At 42.6% G+C, this 19,799-nt stretch overlaps 1 protein-coding gene across 1 annotated transcript; it reads right to left on the reverse strand.

Annotated features, from left to right (window-relative positions):
• Positions 1–737: 737 nt before the first annotated feature.
• Positions 738–19,398, reverse strand: LOC139246994 (pituitary tumor-transforming gene 1 protein-interacting protein-like; the record flags this gene model as incomplete). Its single annotated transcript, XM_070871460.1, has 4 exons — positions 738–803; positions 6,070–6,193; positions 11,057–11,165; positions 19,255–19,398. Coding segments are annotated over 4 exons (443 nt in total), but the record flags the coding sequence as incomplete, so codon positions are not given.
• Between the last annotated feature and the right edge of the window lie 401 nt (positions 19,399–19,799).

Genomic DNA, 19,799 nt, shown 5'->3' on the forward strand with positions numbered 1-19,799 from the left:
CTGACCCCACATTTAGCAAAAGCTCGCCACCGCTCCAGAGGCCTCTTGCATGCCATGCCCTATTCACGATGGGCATAGGAGGTTAAAATTGTGTGTGCGCACGCATGTGTGTATAGGAGAGGGAGAGAATGTCTTTTATCATTCTAATTTAATACAAACAAAAGAAGATAAATTTTGAAAGCAATCAAACCCTGAGGGCAACAAATAAGAAAGGAATATAGGGGACCACTTGCCTCTCACAGGCAAGGGAGCAAGTGGCATTGAGGATGCAAGGGTGAGGCAAGCAACAGCAGAGCAAGGGGGATGGGTAGATATGGATAGCTAGAAAAGGAAGTTGTGGGGTAATGAGGTGGTGGACGGCAGGGTTGGAGGTTGTGGGAAGGTGAAGGAGTAGGGGACATAATAGAAATAAATTGGTGGGGGGGTTAAGATGAGTAACTGAGGGAGGGAATGAGAGAGGAGCTGCCAAGAGCTAGACTTTCCTAACAACCTCCACCCGAAATTCAGCCTGCTGATGATCATAGCTCCTTTCCCTACAGCACCATGTCACCCCAGCACCCGAAAAGGATAGGGAGAAAAAGAAAAAAGAGAAACAACAACAAGAGACTGGAGACAGCAAGAGCAAATGAGAGAAAGAGCAAGAAAAAGAATATTCTCAATTACTGTCTGCAACATCACCGGAAATCCACTAATTAAATAAATTTAACAATTCAATGTTCAATTGTAACCTCACTTACCTTTCCTCACTGCGTTGCTTTCTCTCCTCTTGCTGCCTGGCTAGTCTCGCTTCTTCTTGGTCAAGACTATGACACATAAATAGGTAAACAATTTACATTTTTAATTATGCTTGCGATCATTATTGTAGGCAAAATCCATTGCGAGTACTCATTTTAGTATAATGTACCCATTTTTGCTACTTAATTTTAAATGGCTGTAGACAAAACAAACAAGGCTGCAATGTTCAGACTAAGAGCTCTCTATCCATTTTTTTGTTATTTCTCAATGTTTTAAGATAAATTTAAGGTTTGATGAAATGTGTCAAAAAAGTGGAGTGTATCAAGAGGTTTGACAAAGCTGCTCATAACCTGTGTATCATAGAATCATATAGCACAGGAGCAGGCCATTCAACCCATCGTGCCTGTGCCAACTTTTTGAAAGAGCTATTCATATATTCCCACTACGCTGCTCATTCCCTATAGTCCTCCCCCTCCCTCCCCTGCCCTGCCCCCGGCCCCCCTTCAAGTATATATAATATACACAATTCCCTTTTGAAAGTTACTATTGAATCTGCTCCCACTATCCTTTCAGGCAGTACATTCCAAATCCTAACAACTCGCTGTGTAAACTTCTCCTTATCTCGCCTCCGGTTCTTTTGCCAATTACCTTAAATTGGAGTCCTATGGTTAGTGACCCTCCTATACTAGGGGAAACAGTTTCTCCCTATATACTCTATCAAAACCCCACCATCATATATACTTACTTACCTGCTTTCAACAAGTTGCACATTTAACATAATGAAACATCCCAGACCACTTTACAGAGAAGGCAAAAAATGGACAACGAGCAGTGGTTAGAAGTGGTGACAATTAAGATCCAGGAGATAGATACTGAGGAGATATTGAAGATAGGGAGAGGGATAGCAAGACAGAGTGGGTGGAGGGAAAGTATTCAGAATGTTGGGCTAAGATGGTTGAAGGCTCTGTCTCAAAGTGAATGCAAAGGAGGCCAGAACTAGAAGGATTAAGGGAGTGAATTGAAGCAGGTTACAGAGGGAGGGAGGGGAGGCCATGGAGGGAATTGTAATTGAGAATAAGGATTCTGAACTGGATGCTTTGGGGAAGCCAATAAGCTATGTGATGACTGTGGTGATGGAGAGTAGGATTTAGTGAGGAAAAGATAATGGGGCAGAAATTCTGGCCTCCTGGGTCTACTGAGTGTACACGGATCCGGGAAGGCATCACATGCGCATGCGCAATGTGCATGCGCTGAAAACCTGCTTTTCCGATCTGTCAAGCTGAAACTTGACAGATCTTCCGTATCTTGGCAGCCAGGATATTTGCAAGGGCAAGATTGCGGTATTTACCCATATCTTGCCAAGCAAATGTCCTGAAAACTCTTGCGCATGATAAAAGCAGGCGCATAGCCTATTTTTACAGGAATAAGAGTTTTAAAATACACAAACATTTTAAAATAAAATTATAAAAACACATTTTGTTAAAACCCTCCCCACTATGGTAAGTTTATTTTAAACCATAATTTTAAAAACTTTTTTAAAAAATCAGAAATATATACTTTTTATAATACATAAATAACTAATTTAAAATAAAAATGTAGTGTATTTTTTCTATTTTTTTTATTAGTATTTTGGGTGTGGGGGGTTCTCATTCATAATAATGGGAACTCCAACAGTTCCCATTATTATGAATGAGAACATACTTTACCTTGATTGGCTGCCCAGAGCCATATGACTGCAGCTCCAGCCCTCAGGACCAGAAACTCTCGTGGGTGCAGCAGCTTCAAGTAAGTGCGCATCTTTTTGAAGTTTTTACCCGATCGCTCACGGGAAGCAGCTGACCGGGATTTCTGGGCCAATACAGTGGAGTTTTGGACAAGTTGCAAATTGTGATGGGCTGACAAGAAGTGCATCGGCAAAATCGAGTCTACTGGTGACAAAAGGCAAATAGGATTTTAGCGGCAGCAGGACTGGAGGCAGGCAATGTTTCATGGTAGGGTCTGCTCCACTTCTGAAACAAGGTTGCACTACAGAGCCTTCTTGGTTTTCTTCAATTAAGACAAATAGCTATTAAAATAAATCTGAGGAAAGCTGACAAGATCTTTGCCAAGAGGTGGCAGGCAAATTGCATTTAAAGAATGCATTGTTCTTGCCATTTGAGCCGGTTTGGGAAACTAGAGCGAGATGAAAGAGGGCAGAAAATAATCAAATGGAGCAAGTTACAGCAACTGACAAAAGGGGGAGAAAAATCAAAAACAATTGAAAATCTAGAACCAATTTGCTGGACCACAGCTCTGGTGAGGGGGCAATTTTATTCAAGTCTTTCACTTACCCGTTTACTGTCTGAGTATCAAGTCTCCCATTTGAATTACTACACTTGATTGAGGATTGGTAAGAGCTCGAATACTAATCTGTCTTAGAACTGGCCCCAGATAGCTCAGCTTTCAACCTGTTAGCAAAGGAACTCAAGAGACCACTTAACTGCTCATTTTAGGCTCAACTGAGCTCGGTAATTTGTACAAAATCTCAGTAATGTGCTGCACCACTGGACCAACACCATATTGCTCTATGGATTTCGGTAGTACATTTTTGTGCTACTCTCATGCTGTATTGGACATGCAATTAAGTCAGCACAGAGTGAAAACTGTTCAACTGGTTATTTACTAACATTATCGACTCCAAAAAGTATATTCACAGAATCTTCTGCTTTTGCAACATTTCAAACAACACAAATATTGAACCGTACGTTTCTGGCATATCTGATAAAATTAGACTTTTCAGTAAGCATCCTTCACAAAAGTTGACTATTTAGCAGGCTTATAAACTCAATTTCAGTTTTGTAACAGGAGGCCTGAGCTTGGGAAGATTGTTACATGGTGTGGATATAATCCTATTATGAAAAAATAAGTCATCAGGAGTTTCACTTAGCATGATATAGTTCATAAGACTGACATCATCCAGTGTCTTTCAAAGTTGTTTAGCCTGAAAAATAAATTCAGATGCTGCCCATTGGCTTAATGTATTTAAAAAAAAATACAATATGTCATCATCATCGTCATAGGCAGTTTCTCGAAATCAAGGAAGACTTGCTTCCACTCTAAGTGAGTTCTTAGGTGACTGTACAGTCCAATACGGGAATTACAGTCTGTGTCACAGGTAGGACAGACAGTGGTTGAAGGAAAGGGTGGGTGGGGTGTCTGGTTTGCCGCACGCTCCTTCTGCTTCTGCGTTTGGTTTTTGCATGCTCTGTGACGAGAGTCGAAGTGCTCAGCGCCCTTCTGGATGCTCTTCCTCAACTTAGGGCGGTCTTGGGCCAGGGATTCCCAGGTGCCGGTGGGAATGTTGTACTTTATCAAGGAGGCTTTGAGGGTGTTCTTGAAACGTTTCCTCTGCCCACCAGGGGCTCGCTTGCCATGTAGGAGTTCCGAGTAGAGCGCTTGCTTTGAGAGTCTTGTGTCGGGCATGCGGACGATGTGGCCTGTCCAATGGAGTGTGGTCAGTGCTTCGATGCTAGGGATGTTGGCCTGATCGAGAACACTGACTGACGTTGGTGCATCTGTCCTCCCAGGGTATTTGCAGGATCTTGCAGAGACAACGCTGGTGGTATTTCTCCAGCGATTTGTGTCTACTGTATACGGTCCACGTCTGAGTCATACAGAAGGACAGGTATCACTTCAGCCCTGTAGACCATAAGCTTGGTGCCAGATTTGAGGTCCTGGTCTTCAAACACTCTCTTCCTCAGGCGACCGAAGGCTGCGCTGGCACACTGGAGGTGTTGTTGCACCTCATCGTCAATGTCTGCCCTTGCTGATTGTAGGCTCCCAAGGTATGGAAAATGGTCCACTTTATCCAAGGCCTCGCCATGGATTTTGATGACCAGGGTGGGCAGTGCTGTGAGGCGGGGTCAGGTTGGTGAAGGATCTTTGTCTTGTGGATATTTAGTGTAAGGCGCATGCTTTTGTATGCCTCGGTGAAGATGTTGACGATGGCTTGGAATTCGGCCTCTGAATATGCGCAGACGTAAGCATCGTCTACGTAGTGTAGTTCGATGACAGAGGATGGGATGACCTTGGATCTAGCCTGGAGACGGCAAAGGTTGAACAGGTTTCCATTGGTTCTATAGTTTAGTTCCACTCCAGCAGGGAACTTGTTGAGCGTGAGATGGGAGCATGGCAGCGAAGATTGAGAAGAGCGTTGGCGCAGCCCTGCTTGACCCTGGTCCGGACGTGGATTGGGTCTGTGGTGGATCCGTTGGTCAGGATCACGGCTTGCATGTGGTCATGGAGCAGGCAGAGGATGGTGCCAAACTTTTGGGGGCAGCCGAAATGGAGGAAGAAGCTCGCTCCATGTCCCTCACGGTTGACAGTGTCAAAGGCCTTTGTGAGGTCAAAGATGGCCATGTTCAAGTGTTGGTGCTGTTCCCGGCATTTCTCTTGTAGTTGTCACGCAGTGAAGATCATGTCCGTTGAACCCCTTAGTGGATGGAATCCGCAGTGTAACTCTTGGAGGAACTCTTCAGCCACAGGGAGAAGACGGTTGAGGAGGATTCTAGCAATGACTTTCCCAGTGGCCAACAGGGAGATTCCTCTGTAGTTGCCGCAGTCGGACTTGTCCCCTTTTTTGAAGATGGTGTCGATTATGGTATCTCAGATCTCCCGGCATACTCTCCTCCTTCCAGATAAGAGAGATGAGGTCATGCATTCGTGCCAATAGTGCTTCTCCGCCATACTTTAGTGCCTCAGCGGGGATTCCATTTGCGTCTGGTGGTGTCTTGTTCTTGAGCTGATGGATGGCCTTTTCTACCTTGTGCAGGGCTGGGGATTTGCTGAGATGGTGGCAGGTAGCATGCTGCGAAATGGACTCGAGGACACGTGTCAAAGGCAGAGTCTCAATTAAGGAAACCTTCGAAGTGCTCCTTCCAGCAGGCCCCGACTGCCTCGATGCCCTTAACAAGTGTCTCCCTGCTCTTGGCCAGCAATGGGGTGGGGCCTTGGGTGCTTGAGCAGTAGGTGGACTTAACTGTGGTGAAGAATCCTCATTCGTACGGGTTGTCGGCCAGCTGCTGGATCTCCTGTGCTTTCTCCACCCATCATCTATTCTTTAAATAGATTGCAAGATGGCGGACAGGATTCATTCATTCCTTCCTTCCCCTCCCTCTCTCCCCTCCTCCACCTCCCACTGTTTAAGCCTCCACCCCCCCACCCGAATAGTGGGTGCGTACAATATGTAGGTGTGTGTGCTCCAGCTTACTGTTCTTAAATGAGTCCTGTCATTTGAGAGCTGTCATTGACAGACTAGACTATAGTACATGCTCAGAATATTTCTAAGACAATTACCCGTGGGATTTCTTCCTGCAACAGCAACATATTTTCTTCTTGCAACAGCAACAGCAGCAGCACATCAAAAACAGAACGAGTCCCCCAACTATAGACATTGCAATGATCAAGGATTCAAAGTTCACTGCAGAAAAATAAAGATTAGCAGAATTAAAGAGGAGTGTAACTCAGCACCTTAGTCATTATTAACCATTTTGATCACCACAGAGGCTCCAGCAATTTTTTTCCTACAGTACTTGATCATGCTTACCATTATAATATCTGCTACTGACTTTATTTTCTTTACTGACTTCAATAGAATCAAGTTGATCCTACTTTGGTTTTGGCTGTGCTTGCCATCAAATTCAGTAGGATTCTCATGAACTCTCACTCTATTTATGTTCAGACATAGAACTGGAATATTGTAGCGGGGGGAAAGGAGAGGGGCAGACTGGAAACAAACCAACGCACACAGCCATGGGGAGGGCAGGAGAAATATCTACTCTGCATGTTGCTATGTGTACGTCTGCTTTCTCCATCTCCTTCATTTTAATATGGCCAGGAGACTCTTAACAGTTTAAACATTAAGCCAGAAGGAAAATAATCTGCACAATCAGACAGTCCAAACTGGACAGCCAAAACAGCAGTTTCTTCCATTACCAGATATTTAGAGTTCCATATTTAGCCTTTTTAGAATGGACCTAATGGATTTATTTTCAGTGATTGATTTTAAGAGAGAGGTAAACCAATAAACATTTCACCACAGCATTTTGCTTCCTGTTTGTAACCATAAACTAGGGAAAAGAAACCAACTTACAATAAATGCTTATCACAGGTTACAGAAGTCTGTGTGGAGTGAGAAGAGAAAAAGGACAGAATTCCTGAATCTGCTTTGTTGCACTTTTAAAATACTGAGCAAAAATGTGAAACCAAAACTGTGTCTTAAATATGCAAAACGAGTTGAGATTTACTTGCAGCTTTATTTATAATATTCCTCCACAGGTCTTTGTGTCCCATCCACAGAAGCATTGCAGAATGTGTGACTTGTCCTGAATTCGTGACAGTGGTTCCAAAAGCACAAAATGTAGTATTACCAGATCATGGCTAAATCTGGAGCACAAGCACCAAAAAAATTCCTTTATTTCTTGAAAGTTACTACAGTTAAAAAACACTTAAGAGTCTTTGAGGGGGTGGAATTTTTTTCTTTTTAAAAAATACATTGTGCAATAATACACATCTTTCACTTCTGAGATAATGCCCGGTCAATCTGCTCCCTGGTCTCTCCCAACAATCCTCTGAATCAACTGTTAGAAGACACAAAAGGTGGCCTCAGGATGACTATACCACCAATTTTCTCCTCTCTGTCTGAAATACCTGAGCTATGCTCACCACATCCCCAAACTGAATGGGCTGAGTTGGGTGGGGTCAAGGATCCTCACTGCTCTGCAGTGCTCCACATACAAGCGATTATAAGTTCCATCTTTGCTAGTTTGTCAATTTGTATAGGTTAAAAAAAAAATCCATTGTGGATATCAAATAAAAATCATAAAATGCAGCTGAAATGATCAATGAAATATTAATTTATCTTTTACTTTCAGGTGCTCTGTGCTTCTAGCATTTTCTGCTTATTTTTGTCATATTATATGGTGCACTTGAAGGTCTGTCACCTTCTCCTGACCCACCTGATAAATTCAATGTCTGTTCCTTTATCTGGCTATCGAATACCATGGAAATGAGCAAGACCAGTTTGTAAGTATATTAGATTAAAATTTTAATTTTGAAATATAGAATGAAACTTGGAGAATTATTTCATTGGCCCATTTTTATTTTAAAGTCAGGTCCACACTAAAAAGAAAGCTTCTTCAAACAACCTAACATTTATGCAGTTTTCTCACATTTAAAAACATGTCCATCAAGCTGAAAATATTGACATTTTTTGTTTGCCCTCTGTTCTGACCCAAAGGGATTCAATTGAGTCTATTCAGTTAGACACCAGATCATTAAAAGCTTCAGAAACCTTTTTTGTAGAGGTTAAGAGCAGCGAACAGAGACTGTAATGGAAAAAACATTTCCAAGACTGCAGGCTTGATTTTATATAGTGCAGTGCTGCCACCCAGTGCATTCCCATATTTATTAATAAAAAGATTCTACAAAAATCATTTTACTGTTGTATACTTGCTGCTGGATTAAATAGATACTCCAAAAAGGTAAAAAAATACAAGAACAATGCATCAGTTTATTTTAAAGCTGCCTGCTGGTCCTGAGCAGCATAATTTCTTCTCTATTCAAATGGCTTGCCAGTGCCATTTGGCTGATTGCACAAGCTAATTCCCTCTTACTACAGTTTTCATTCCAGCCAGAGTCTGGGCTGTGCCATTGTCTGAACCTTCCATATGTACAGTTTGTATTAAAAGATACATAAGTGGGAGGAGAATAAAACCTTTCATCTTCCTTTGAGCCTGGTCACAAAACGCACGTGAGTACGTTTGCTGCTGTATTACTTCCAAACAGTACGTAGGAGATTGATGTCAAAATTCTTCAAGACCAATCTACATGGTCAATGTGGACATTGTTCCTCAAGTGTTTTTAAGCCAATCTGTATGCATCAGGAAGCAGCAGTGCTTTGAAATGCCATATGGTTTTTAGGTGGTTGAGAATAAATATGAATGCTCACAGAATTTTTCCACTCAATTGTATTTCTATCACCACCCAGTCAGAAAGGTGTTGATTAGTAGAAATGATCAAACTATGAATATCTTTATGAGGCAAGATTTAAAACTTTAAATAGCACTGAAAGCAAAAATATGATTATTTTACTGAGCAGACAAGCTTTAGAAACAAAAGTATCTCAATACATTGCTACTTAGCTACAGTACTGGCATTTATCGGGCATCCTGCTGTATGCCCAAGATCTTAGATTGCTGCCTGTAAACTGAAGATTCCCTCTGAACCCTTAAACTTCACTCCTATTTCACTGCACTACAGAATGAGATCACCTGCACTTTTTCCCCTTACACTTCTAACACAATCTGTAATGCTGTGTGCATGGTAGGCTAAGTCACCAGGTTACACTCCTCATTCAGCTAAATGAAGGATCTTGTATCAATCTTGAGGAGGAGATAGTGCATATGCACAGTTCCAATCATACCACAGAGAATTGAGGAATAAGCTGGATGGATGTTCTAATTGTCAATATTTGATTATGTTTACTGAATGAAGTGAGCCTAATATCTATATACAATCTAATCATATTCATACATCTGTCTCCGAACAAAGATACCAACATAGGCACCAACTTTGAGGTGGAGTAAAGAATACTGCATGCTGCCCCTATCGGAGATAATTATCTTAGCCTTCAGCTGAGCAGGCTTGTTGCCAGAATATGGCATCTGGCAGCCTGCTTGTCTTTTGCAGCCAGTGAAATCAGCCATTCCAAACTTCCTGTGCTCAAGCAGTCACTTCCATCAGTCACTACAGCTCCCTGGAGCATGCAAATTTTTAATTGACTGATTTAAATGACGGCAAAGGAGAAGCAGGTCACCAGCTGGTAAGTTCATGTAATGAGCCCACCCTGCCTGAGCTGCGTGTAAACGGGGCGGGGGAAAAGGAGGAAGCAGCAGGGGGGTCGGGTAGATGGAGAGATGTGGCCGGGTAAGAAGAGGGAAGTGGGGGGGGGGGGTTAAGAGGCAGTGGGGAGGAAGAGGCGCGGGGAGGGAAACCTATCCCTAAATGTGGATAGATACATGTATGCTGCAGACATATCCCAATATGAACTGGTTATTTGGAATCCTCAACGCCAACAGATAGAGGAGTTTTACACCCGATTATTCCGGCCTTGATTTGAACCCAGACTCCTGAGTTGAAATGTCAGTGTCCAAACAACTCCACCATAACATTTCCTCTCCTTTAATTTAATGCTCATTATCTGCAAAATCCTATTCCAGTTTTCTAACATTAAAAGCTCTGCAAAAATATCTAATGCAACTTCCACATTACATCATGTACATATATAATTGTGTACAGTAGAAAATATAAATCCAAATTTAAAGGAATGGTACATCATAGTATTGACAAAATATTTACTAAAAAAAGGAACACTGATAATCTGAATAGTCGTTCAGTAGTTACATTACTGAACCAGTATTCAATGATCCCGGTCTGGAGGTCCCGCGAAGGCTGCTTGCCGCTTCTAAATAGAAAAATGTGAATATGCATAATTTGAATGGGCCGTGCACCCAAAAATAATTAGCGGGAACATTGCTGGTAATGTATATGCTCGATTAATTAATCCAGAGAACATGGCAGTTTGAGAATTTGAATTCAGTTTTATAAATTTGTACATAAAAAAATACTGGCATCAGTAAAAGTGACTATGTAGCTACCAAATTGTCATAAAACCCCAACTGGTTTCCCATTATCCTTTAGGGGAGGAAACATGCCATCCTTATCTTGTCTGGTCTGTATGTGACTCCAGTTCCACAATGTGGTTCTTTCTTAACGGCCCTCTGAAGTGGCCAGCAAGCTACTTTTTCATCCACAAGCAGCATTGCGACAGCACCCTTGCCACATGGACTGCAGCAGTTCAAGAAGGCAGTCCACCACCACCTTCTCAGGGCAGTTAGGGTGGGCAATAAATACTGGCCTTGCCAACAATGCCCACATTCGGGCAACCCTTAACAAGATAAAAATCCTGAGCCAAAGCACACTAACTTGGAAGCTGCCAACCAATTCAGAATAGGGCACAAAACACCTCCATCTGCTAGTGTTTAGGTTTCCAAATAACCAGTTCAAATCGGGATAAATCCATAGCATACATGTATGTATCTACATTCAGTCTGATTACACTTCAGATGGTGTTGGACAGAGACTGGAACAATCATTACATCTAATCCAGGAACGCCAGGTCTACAATATAAATACCATTCCACTTTTAAATAGGAATTGCACATATTTTAAATTCTTACCAAGTATTTGGATCTTTAGTGCAAAATGTATGTTATACTCTTACCCCAGCAAACTCCCCAACGAGCTTGGTACAAAGGACATGTTGAACTAGGAGGAATTATACTTTGAATGGGGTACTTCATGCAACGCTGGTCAACAAAACACCAGAGACACTGAAAAACAAGAGTTGAAAGTGTGTGTTAAATTTAACCAAAATGCTCACAATAATGGCCAGCAAAATGCAGAGATTTTTTTTTTTAATGAGCACAATCTTTGTTTGAACTTCATTCTGCAGCACAAACCTACTTAGAACTGTGCCTCAAATTCAAATCACCGTTTCAAAACTATATACAGGTACTGAAAATCTAGCGCTGTTTTTAAGTTAAGAAAGAACTAGCATTACACAGCTCAAAATTAGTTTCAGAATTAATGCAGTACTTTTATTTTGTGTTCAATTTTCTATCCTTTCTATGATATATTACCTGGTCAGTTTGGAATCCTAAATTTGAAATTGTGACGAAATTTATGGTGTAAAGGCTTAAAATAAAATCAAAGAATGTGCTCTAATACAGTCCAAATTTTATTTTCCTGAATTGCACAATTTTAAGATTTACTAAAATGATTTATTCTGTAAAGAACAATCTCATTTACATATCCCAACAAAGAAGTGTTAAAAACAATAGTATACTAGTTCAGAGGTGACGAAACTGTGGCCCCAAGCCCGAACAGTTTGACTCTGAAAGCCCAAGGTACCCAGTCTTATTTACATTTATATGTTTATTTATTTGCTGGTTTGTCATGTTTGAGTTTTGTGGGGCCTGAAGGTTAGGAAAGGGCTGTTCCAAGTACAAGAAACTTGAGATATATGCAAGTCAATGGAAACATGGGTTTAAACTTTACATACAGTCCTTGATACTCCATGATATACACCTGTGTGACCCACAAAAACAACTTACATTTGTATTGCACCTTTAACACAGTGAAACATCCCAAGGGGTGTAATCAAACAAAATTTGGCACTGAGCCACATAGGCAGATATTAGGACAGGTAACCAAAAGCTGAGAACATAAGAATTAGGAACAGGAGTAGGCCATCTAGCCCCTCGAGCCTGCTCCGCCATTCAATAAGATCATGGCTGATCTGGCCGTGGACTCAGCTCCACTTACCCGCCCTCTCCCCGTAACCCTTAATTCCCTTATTGGTTAAAAATCTATCTATCTGTGACTTGACCACATTCAATGAGCTAACCTCAACTGCTTCCTTGGGCAGAGAATTCCACAGATTCACAACCCTCTGGGAGAAGAAATTCCTTCTCAACTCGGTTTTAAATTGGCTCCTCCGTATTTTGAGGCTGTGCCCCTTAGTTCTAGTCTCCCCTACCAGTGGAAACAACCTCTCTGCCTCTATCTTGTCTATCCCTTTCATGATTTTAAATGTTTCTATAAGATCACCCCTCATCCTTCTGAACTCCAACGAGTAAAGACCCAATCCGGAATCAGCCTAGTGAATCGTCTCTGTACCCCTTCCAAAGCTAGTATATCCTTCCTTAAGTAAGGTGACTAAAACTGCACGCAGTACTCCAGGTGCGGCCTTACCAATACCCTATACAGTTGCAGCAGGACCTCCCTGCTTTTGTACTCCATCCCTCTCGCAATGAAGGCCAACATTCCATTCGCCTTCCTGATTACCTGCTGCACCTGCAAACTAACCTTTTGGGATACCAAAAAGAGTTTCATGCACAAGAACCCCCAGGTCCCTCTGCACCTCAGCATGTTGTAATTTCTCCCCTTTCAAATAATATTCCCTTTTACTGTTTTTTTTCCCCAAGGTGGATGACCTCACACTTTCCGACATTGTATTCCATCTGCCAAACCTTAGCCCATTCGCTTAACCTATCCAAATCTCTTTGCAACCTCTCTGTGTCCTCTACACAACCCGCTTTCCCACTAATCTAAGTGTCATCTGCAAATTTTGTTGCACTACACTCTGTCCCCGCTTCCAGGTCATCTATGTATATTGTAAACAGTTGTGGTCCCAGCACCGATCCCTGTGGCACACCACTAACCACCGATTTCCAACCCGAAAAGGACCCATTTATCCCGACTCTCTGCTTTCTGTTCGCCAGCCAATTCTCTATCCATGCTAATACATTTCCTCTGACGCCGCGTACCTCTATCTTCTGCAGTAACCTTTTGTGTGGCACCTTATCGAATGCCTTTTGGAAATCTAAATACACCACATCCATCGGTACACCTCTATCCACCATGCTCGTTATATCCTCAAAGAATTCCAGTAAATTAGTTAAACATGATTTCCCCTTCATGAATCCATGCTGCGTCTGCTTGATTTCACTATTCCTATCTAGATGTCCCGCTATTTCTTCCTTAATGATAGTTTCAAGCATTTTCCCCACTATAGATGTTAAACTAACCGGCCGATAGTTACCTGCCTTTTGCCTGCCCCCTTTTTTAAACAGAGGTGTTACATTAGCTGCTTTCCAATCCGCTGATACCTCCCCAGAGTCCAGAGAATTTTGGTAGATTATAACGAATGCATCTGCTATAACTTCGCCATCTCTTTTAATACCCTGGGATGCATTTCATCAGGACCAGGGGACTTGTCTACCTTGAATCCCATTAGCCTGTCCAGCACTACCCCCCTAGTGATAGTGATTGTCTCAAGGTCCTCCCCTCCCAGATTCCTGTGGGCTGCAATTTTTGGCATGGTTTTTGTGTCTTCCACTGTGAAGACCGAAGCAAAATAATTGTTTAAGGTCTCAGCCATTTCCACATTTCCCATTGTTAAATCCTCTTCTCATCTTCTCAGGGACTAACATTTACTTTAGTCACTCTTTTCCGTTTTATATATCTGTCAAAGCTTTTACTATCTGTTTTTATGTTTTGCGCAAGTTTACCTTCGTAATCTATCTTTCCTTTTTTTATTGCTTTTTTAGTCATTCTTTGCTGTTGCTTAAAATTTTCCCAATCCTCTAGTGTCCCACTAACCTTGGCCACCTTATATGCATTGGTCTTTGATTTGATACTCTCCTTTATTTCCTTGGTTATCCACGGCTGGTTATCCCTTCTCTTGCCGCCCTTCTTTTTCACTGGAATATATTTTTGTTGCGCACTATGAAAGAGCTCCTTAAAAGTCCTCCACTGTTCCTCAATTGTGCCACCGTTTAGTCTTTGTTTCCAGTCTACTTTAGCCAACTCTGCCCTCATCCCACTGTAGTCCCCTTTGTTTAAGCATAGTACGCTCATTTCTGACACAACTTCCTCACCCTCAATCTGTATTACAAATTCAACCATACTGTGATCACGCATTCCGAGAGGATCTTTTACGAGGAGATCGTTTATTTTTCCTGTTTCATTACACAGGACCAGATCTAAGATGGCTTGCTCCCTTGTAGGTTCTGTAACATACTGTTCTAAGAAACAATCCCGTATGCATTCTATGAATTCCTCCTCCAGGCTACCCCGTGCGATTTGATTTGACCAATCGATATGTAGGTTAAAATCCCCCATGACTACTGCCGTTCCTTTTTCACATGCCTCCATTATTCCCTTGATTATTGCCCTCCCCACCATGAAGTTATTATTTGGGGCCTATAAACTACGCCCACCAGTGATTTTTTCGCCTTAATATCTTTAATCTCCACCCACAATGATTCAACATTTTGTTCATTGGAGCCAATATCATCCCTCACAACTGCCCTGATATCATCCTTTATTAACAGAGCTACCCCACCTCCTTTCCCTTCTTGTCTATCTTTCTGAATCGTCAGATACCCCTGTATGTTTAATTACCAGTCTTGGCCACCCTGCAACCATGTTACTGTAATGGCCACCAAATTATACCCATTTGTAATGATTTGTGCAGTCAACTCATTTACTTTATTTCGAATGCTGCGTGCATTTAGGTAGAGTGTTTTCATCCTAGTTTTTAAACCATGATTTTTAGTTTTTACACCTCCTGCAGCCCCTTTATATTCAGTGGCCCTTTTTGTTTCTTGCCTTGGGTTTCTCTGCCCTCCACTTTTACTCATCTCCTTTCTGTCTTTTGTTTTTGTCTCCTTTTTGTTTCCCTGTCTCCCTGCATTGGTTCCCATCCCCCTGCCATATTAGTTTAACTCCTCCCCAACAGCAGTAGCAAACACTCCTCCAGGACATTGGTTCCGGTCCTGCCCAGGTGCAGACCGTCCGGTTTGTACTGGTCCCACCTCCCCCAGAACCTGTTCCAATGTTCCAGGAATTTGAATCCCTCCCTGCTGCACCACTGCTCAAGCCACGTATTCATCTGTGCTATCCTGCGATTTCTACTCTGACTAGCACGTGGCACTGGTAGCAATCCCGAGATTACTACTTTTGAGGTCCTACTTTTTAATTTAGCTCCTAGCTCCTTAAATTCGTCTCGTAGGACCTCATCCCTTTTTTTACCTATGTCGTTGGTACCAATATGCACCACGACAACTGGCTGTTCTCCCTCCCTTTTTAGAATGTCCTGCACCCGCTCGGAAACATCCTTGACCCTTGCACCAGGAAGGCAACATACCATCCTGGAGTCTCGGTTGCGCCCGAAGAAACGCCTATCTATTACCCTTATGATTGAATCCCCTATCACTATCGCTCTCCCACTCTTTTTCCTGCCCTCCTGTGCAACAGAGCCAGCCACGGTGCCATGAACTTGGCTGCTGCTGCCCTCCCCTGATGAGTCATCCCCCTCAACAGCACTCAAAGCAATGTATCTGTTTTGCAGGGGGATGACCACAGGGGTCCCCTGCACTACCTTCCTTGCACTACTCTTCCTGCTGGTCTTCCATTCCCTATCTGGCTGTGGATCCTTCTCCTGCGGTAAGACCAACTCGCTACACGTGCTACTCACGTCATTCTCAGCATCGTGGATGCTCCAGAGTGAATTCACCCTCAGCTCCAATTCCGCAACGCGGTCCGTCAGGAGCTGGAGGCGGATACACTTCTCACACACGTAGTCAAAGAGGTAGGTTTTAAAGGAGAGAGAGGTAGAGACAGAATTCCAGAGCATAGGGCTCAGCAGCTGAAAGCAAGGCCTCCAACGGTGGAGGTTTGAAAATTGGGCATGCGCAAGACACCAGAATTGGCGGTGTGTAGAACTTGGAGGGTCGTATGACTGGAGGAGGTTTGGGCTAGGGAGGGGCGAGGCCCATGGAGGGATTTGAAAATAAGGGTAAGAATTTTAAGGAAAAAATGTTTGAACACCATTGTTCAAGTTCATCTGAAGTTTTGGGCAACAGGTGTGTTCTACTGAAAGCCGCAATAGAATGCATCAACTCTAGGTTCTTTCAAATCTGATCTGTTAAGAGATAAAAGGCTAATACAGATGAATGGAGATGTTTAAAGATTCTAAAAGGAGAGTGCTTGGGTAGTACTAACAATATTCCTAAAATGCACACCCACAGCTCAAAACTTCCCCAAATCCATTTATATTGATTCCAAGGGCTGGATTTTTGGTTCTCATGTCTCTGGTAGCGCCCCGGAGGGGTGATAATGGATGTTTTTAGGCATAACGACAAGCGTCCAGCTTTTACCGCCCAGTCAGCAAATTCAGTTAAGGGGTTGTGGTGGCGCAAAAACTTACCGTCCCACCCTCTACTTTCAGTGAGATCACAACATCAATCGTTGTGCAATGCTCCGCTCGCGCCCTGGATGCAAAATTAGGCCCCAATGTCCCATAATACGCCCGCCCCAATAAACGCCTGAAAAACCAGACGTTCCCATGGTCCAGAAGGCGATATTTACGGCGTATGTAATTTGAAGGAGGAGGCACCTACATCGCAGGCCACATTGACTGCAACATTTGCGCACAGCACACTGCATGAAGTTCTGACTTGAAAGTGGTACTTTTATCTGCCATTTCAGTGTCCTTACATCTTCACTGAAAGAATTTAATGGGGGCATTACTAGTTCGCCAGCGTATCATCCTCCCTGCTATTGCTAGGCGGCGATACAAGAAAGGCTCTTGACCATGTCAGGCCTCAGATGAGGAAAGGCTGAAGATGTCTGGCGAGGAGGACTTACCCCCCCACGGGTTTACAGGCACCAACGCTCATACCTCAAGCTCTCTGCGGAGCAGTGTGAGAGAAGGCTGCGCTTCCGAAAGGAAGTGCTGGCAGAAATATGCCATCTCCTACAGGCAGACTGATAGAGGAAGCCTTCAATACTCCCATCAACAGGTTTCTGAATTCATTGTGGTGTGCTGTATGTTGCACAGCTTGGCCATCATGAGGGGCCAGGCATTGCCACTGGAGACTGCAGACCCACCTCAGGAGGAGGACGACGACGAAGAGGAGCCTGGCGAGGCCCCCATTGGATAGCCACACCATCCACGGGCGAGGCAGCATGGAGATGCTGCCGGTCCAAGTGTCGCAAGTCATCAGCTCATAATGGACCGGTTCTCCGAAATGGAGGAAAATGAGGGATGGAGCTAATACTGGACATGCTATGTGTCCCCATAAAGGCACATCTCTGGTGAACATTGGAATGATGCATAAGACACCAATGGCAAAGGATTAAACAGACATTTTACTGCAACAAAGTAACAAAAGGAAACCATACAATAGACAACATTATGTTGCAGGGCACTGAACAACAATGAAGTGCATTAAATCAACGAAACTACAGATTGAACCTCCCTTATCCAGAACTCCCTTATCCAGAAACATTCCTGGCCACCAGGTGGCGCATGCGCAGAACTTCGACATGAACAAATTGAAGTCCTTCCTTGCTGCCGACCCCGCGATCCTCCCCCCACTGCCATTTCCAGCCCCAATATCCCCTTGCTCAGTACCTGTACCATCCAATTTAATGTGACCACCCTTCATCCGGAAAAATCCCTTATCCAGAACAGGCCAGGTTCCGAGGGTTCTGGATAAGGGAGGCTCAACCTGTATTTACAAGCGTAATCAACAAAAATCAGGGCATCTGTACAACCTTGTTCTGCACATTATTCTGACTTATTTAACGTCACAATTTTCGGCTAGGGCGCAAAAACTTCCTTGTGTAATGCCTGATTTTGCGCCCCCGATCATGGAACCTAATTTTTTGACGAATTTTGCAGATGAGGACGCAAACTTTTTCCAGGTGGTATCAGGACCGCCCCGCCACCATTACCACCCCAAAATCTCAAAAGCCAAAAATCCAGCCCTAATTTTGCAACCTCACTTCGGGTACTAAATTAATTTACATTTGTCTATTACAAGATGCTTGCACGGCTGGGTTTTAAGTCGATCAGAATAGAAACTTTTGATAGGTAATGATGGGATTTTCTGCTCTTGTGTGTCTTAAATGAGGACAGCCACAAAATTGTTGCTAAAATAGTGGTCAAATCACTTTTTTTAAATAACTAAATAAAGTGCACCTCGCAAACATGAATAGGGCTGAATAAAAGCAGGTGTTCTGCTGAAGCTTTTCCAAATACCTTGAAGCTGGTAAAATCCTGCAAACTTGCAACTAAATTCTGGCATCACTGTGATTGATGAGAATCAGCTGCTTACATTCAGTTGTGTGCTTCAAAAGTAAACAGACAACTATTTTGGACATTGACAGCTAATCCAGCTGTCAAATAGGTAATCGGATGGCTATTTGACAGGTTCAGTGAAATCAATGCCAGTGATTAATGGGCATTTCCTTTTTTCAAAACATTCCTATTGATAAAGGAGTACTAGTTTAAGATAAAGAATATTTGCAAAGAAATCAACTTTTACAGATAATATAATGTAATTACAGCACATGAAAATTGCTGCTGCAGGAAAGTCAAACTGCCATGTTTGAAATCAAAATCAAATTCTTGGCATAAGATATCAACTGTAAATATTTGCCACTTCAAAGCCAATTAATGTCCTGCCAGTTGCTGTGGCTATTTGTGGTCTGGGAAATCTGATTTTGAGAACTGAAATTAACTGTTGAAACAAGCATCATTATTCAGGGTACATACACGGTGCAACAATCCTGGGCTGTGGGAAAGTGGAGGTGTAGCTCCGCCCATCCTGTGGTCAATTTTATGAGATGAGCAAAAGAATGTTAAGTTATTGACATCGTTGCTGTTAAATACACTGTGTTCCATATACATGACCGTGTTTGGAACTTGTCTGGAAGAAGTTGAATACCCCGTTATCTGGTGCTAATGTGGGGTTTCACACAGCTGAAGTGAATTATTTTCCCCTCACAGGGCGACTAAATACTCAGACATTTCTCCATAAATCATGATAAAATTGTGATACTTACATTGACATTTTCCAAACACTCTTCACAAGATGTATTTGTAAGATCTGAGCAATCTATACAAGACGAATAAAAAAAGTTAGTTACAGAAGGCACAATTTTCTTCTCTTTAGTTGTTCGAAAATACAGCAAAAAGGATTTACTATACTGCTCAAAGAACATAAATGAGCATGTATCTGTAGAAAGAATTGCAATGGAGATCCATAGGCCTGAGCTGTATTGTAAAAACACTTGAGGCTCTTTGTTAAGGCAACGTTTTCTTTAAGGTTGCCCACCCTTGGTCTAGAACGATGTAAATTAAATTACTGTGGGCTCATTCACCCTCAAATTATATGATTTCAACAAATGGTTCAATGAAAGAAATGATATCAGACTGGGAAGCTTCACATTTGAAGGCTCCCTTTTGGCTTACAATGAATGCTTAACGATTGATGTTTAATGATGGTTTTGCAAGGTTTTGGAATCCCTTCCACCTACCAGTTACTGGAACTGATTTTTTCATAAGTGAAAACTTCAACAAGTAGTCAGTCATTCTGAAAAATCTACAT

The sequence above is a fragment of the Pristiophorus japonicus genome, unplaced genomic scaffold (genome assembly GCF_044704955.1).
Source record: "Pristiophorus japonicus isolate sPriJap1 unplaced genomic scaffold, sPriJap1.hap1 HAP1_SCAFFOLD_2483, whole genome shotgun sequence".
NCBI classification, from domain to species: domain Eukaryota; kingdom Metazoa; phylum Chordata; class Chondrichthyes; family Pristiophoridae; genus Pristiophorus; species Pristiophorus japonicus.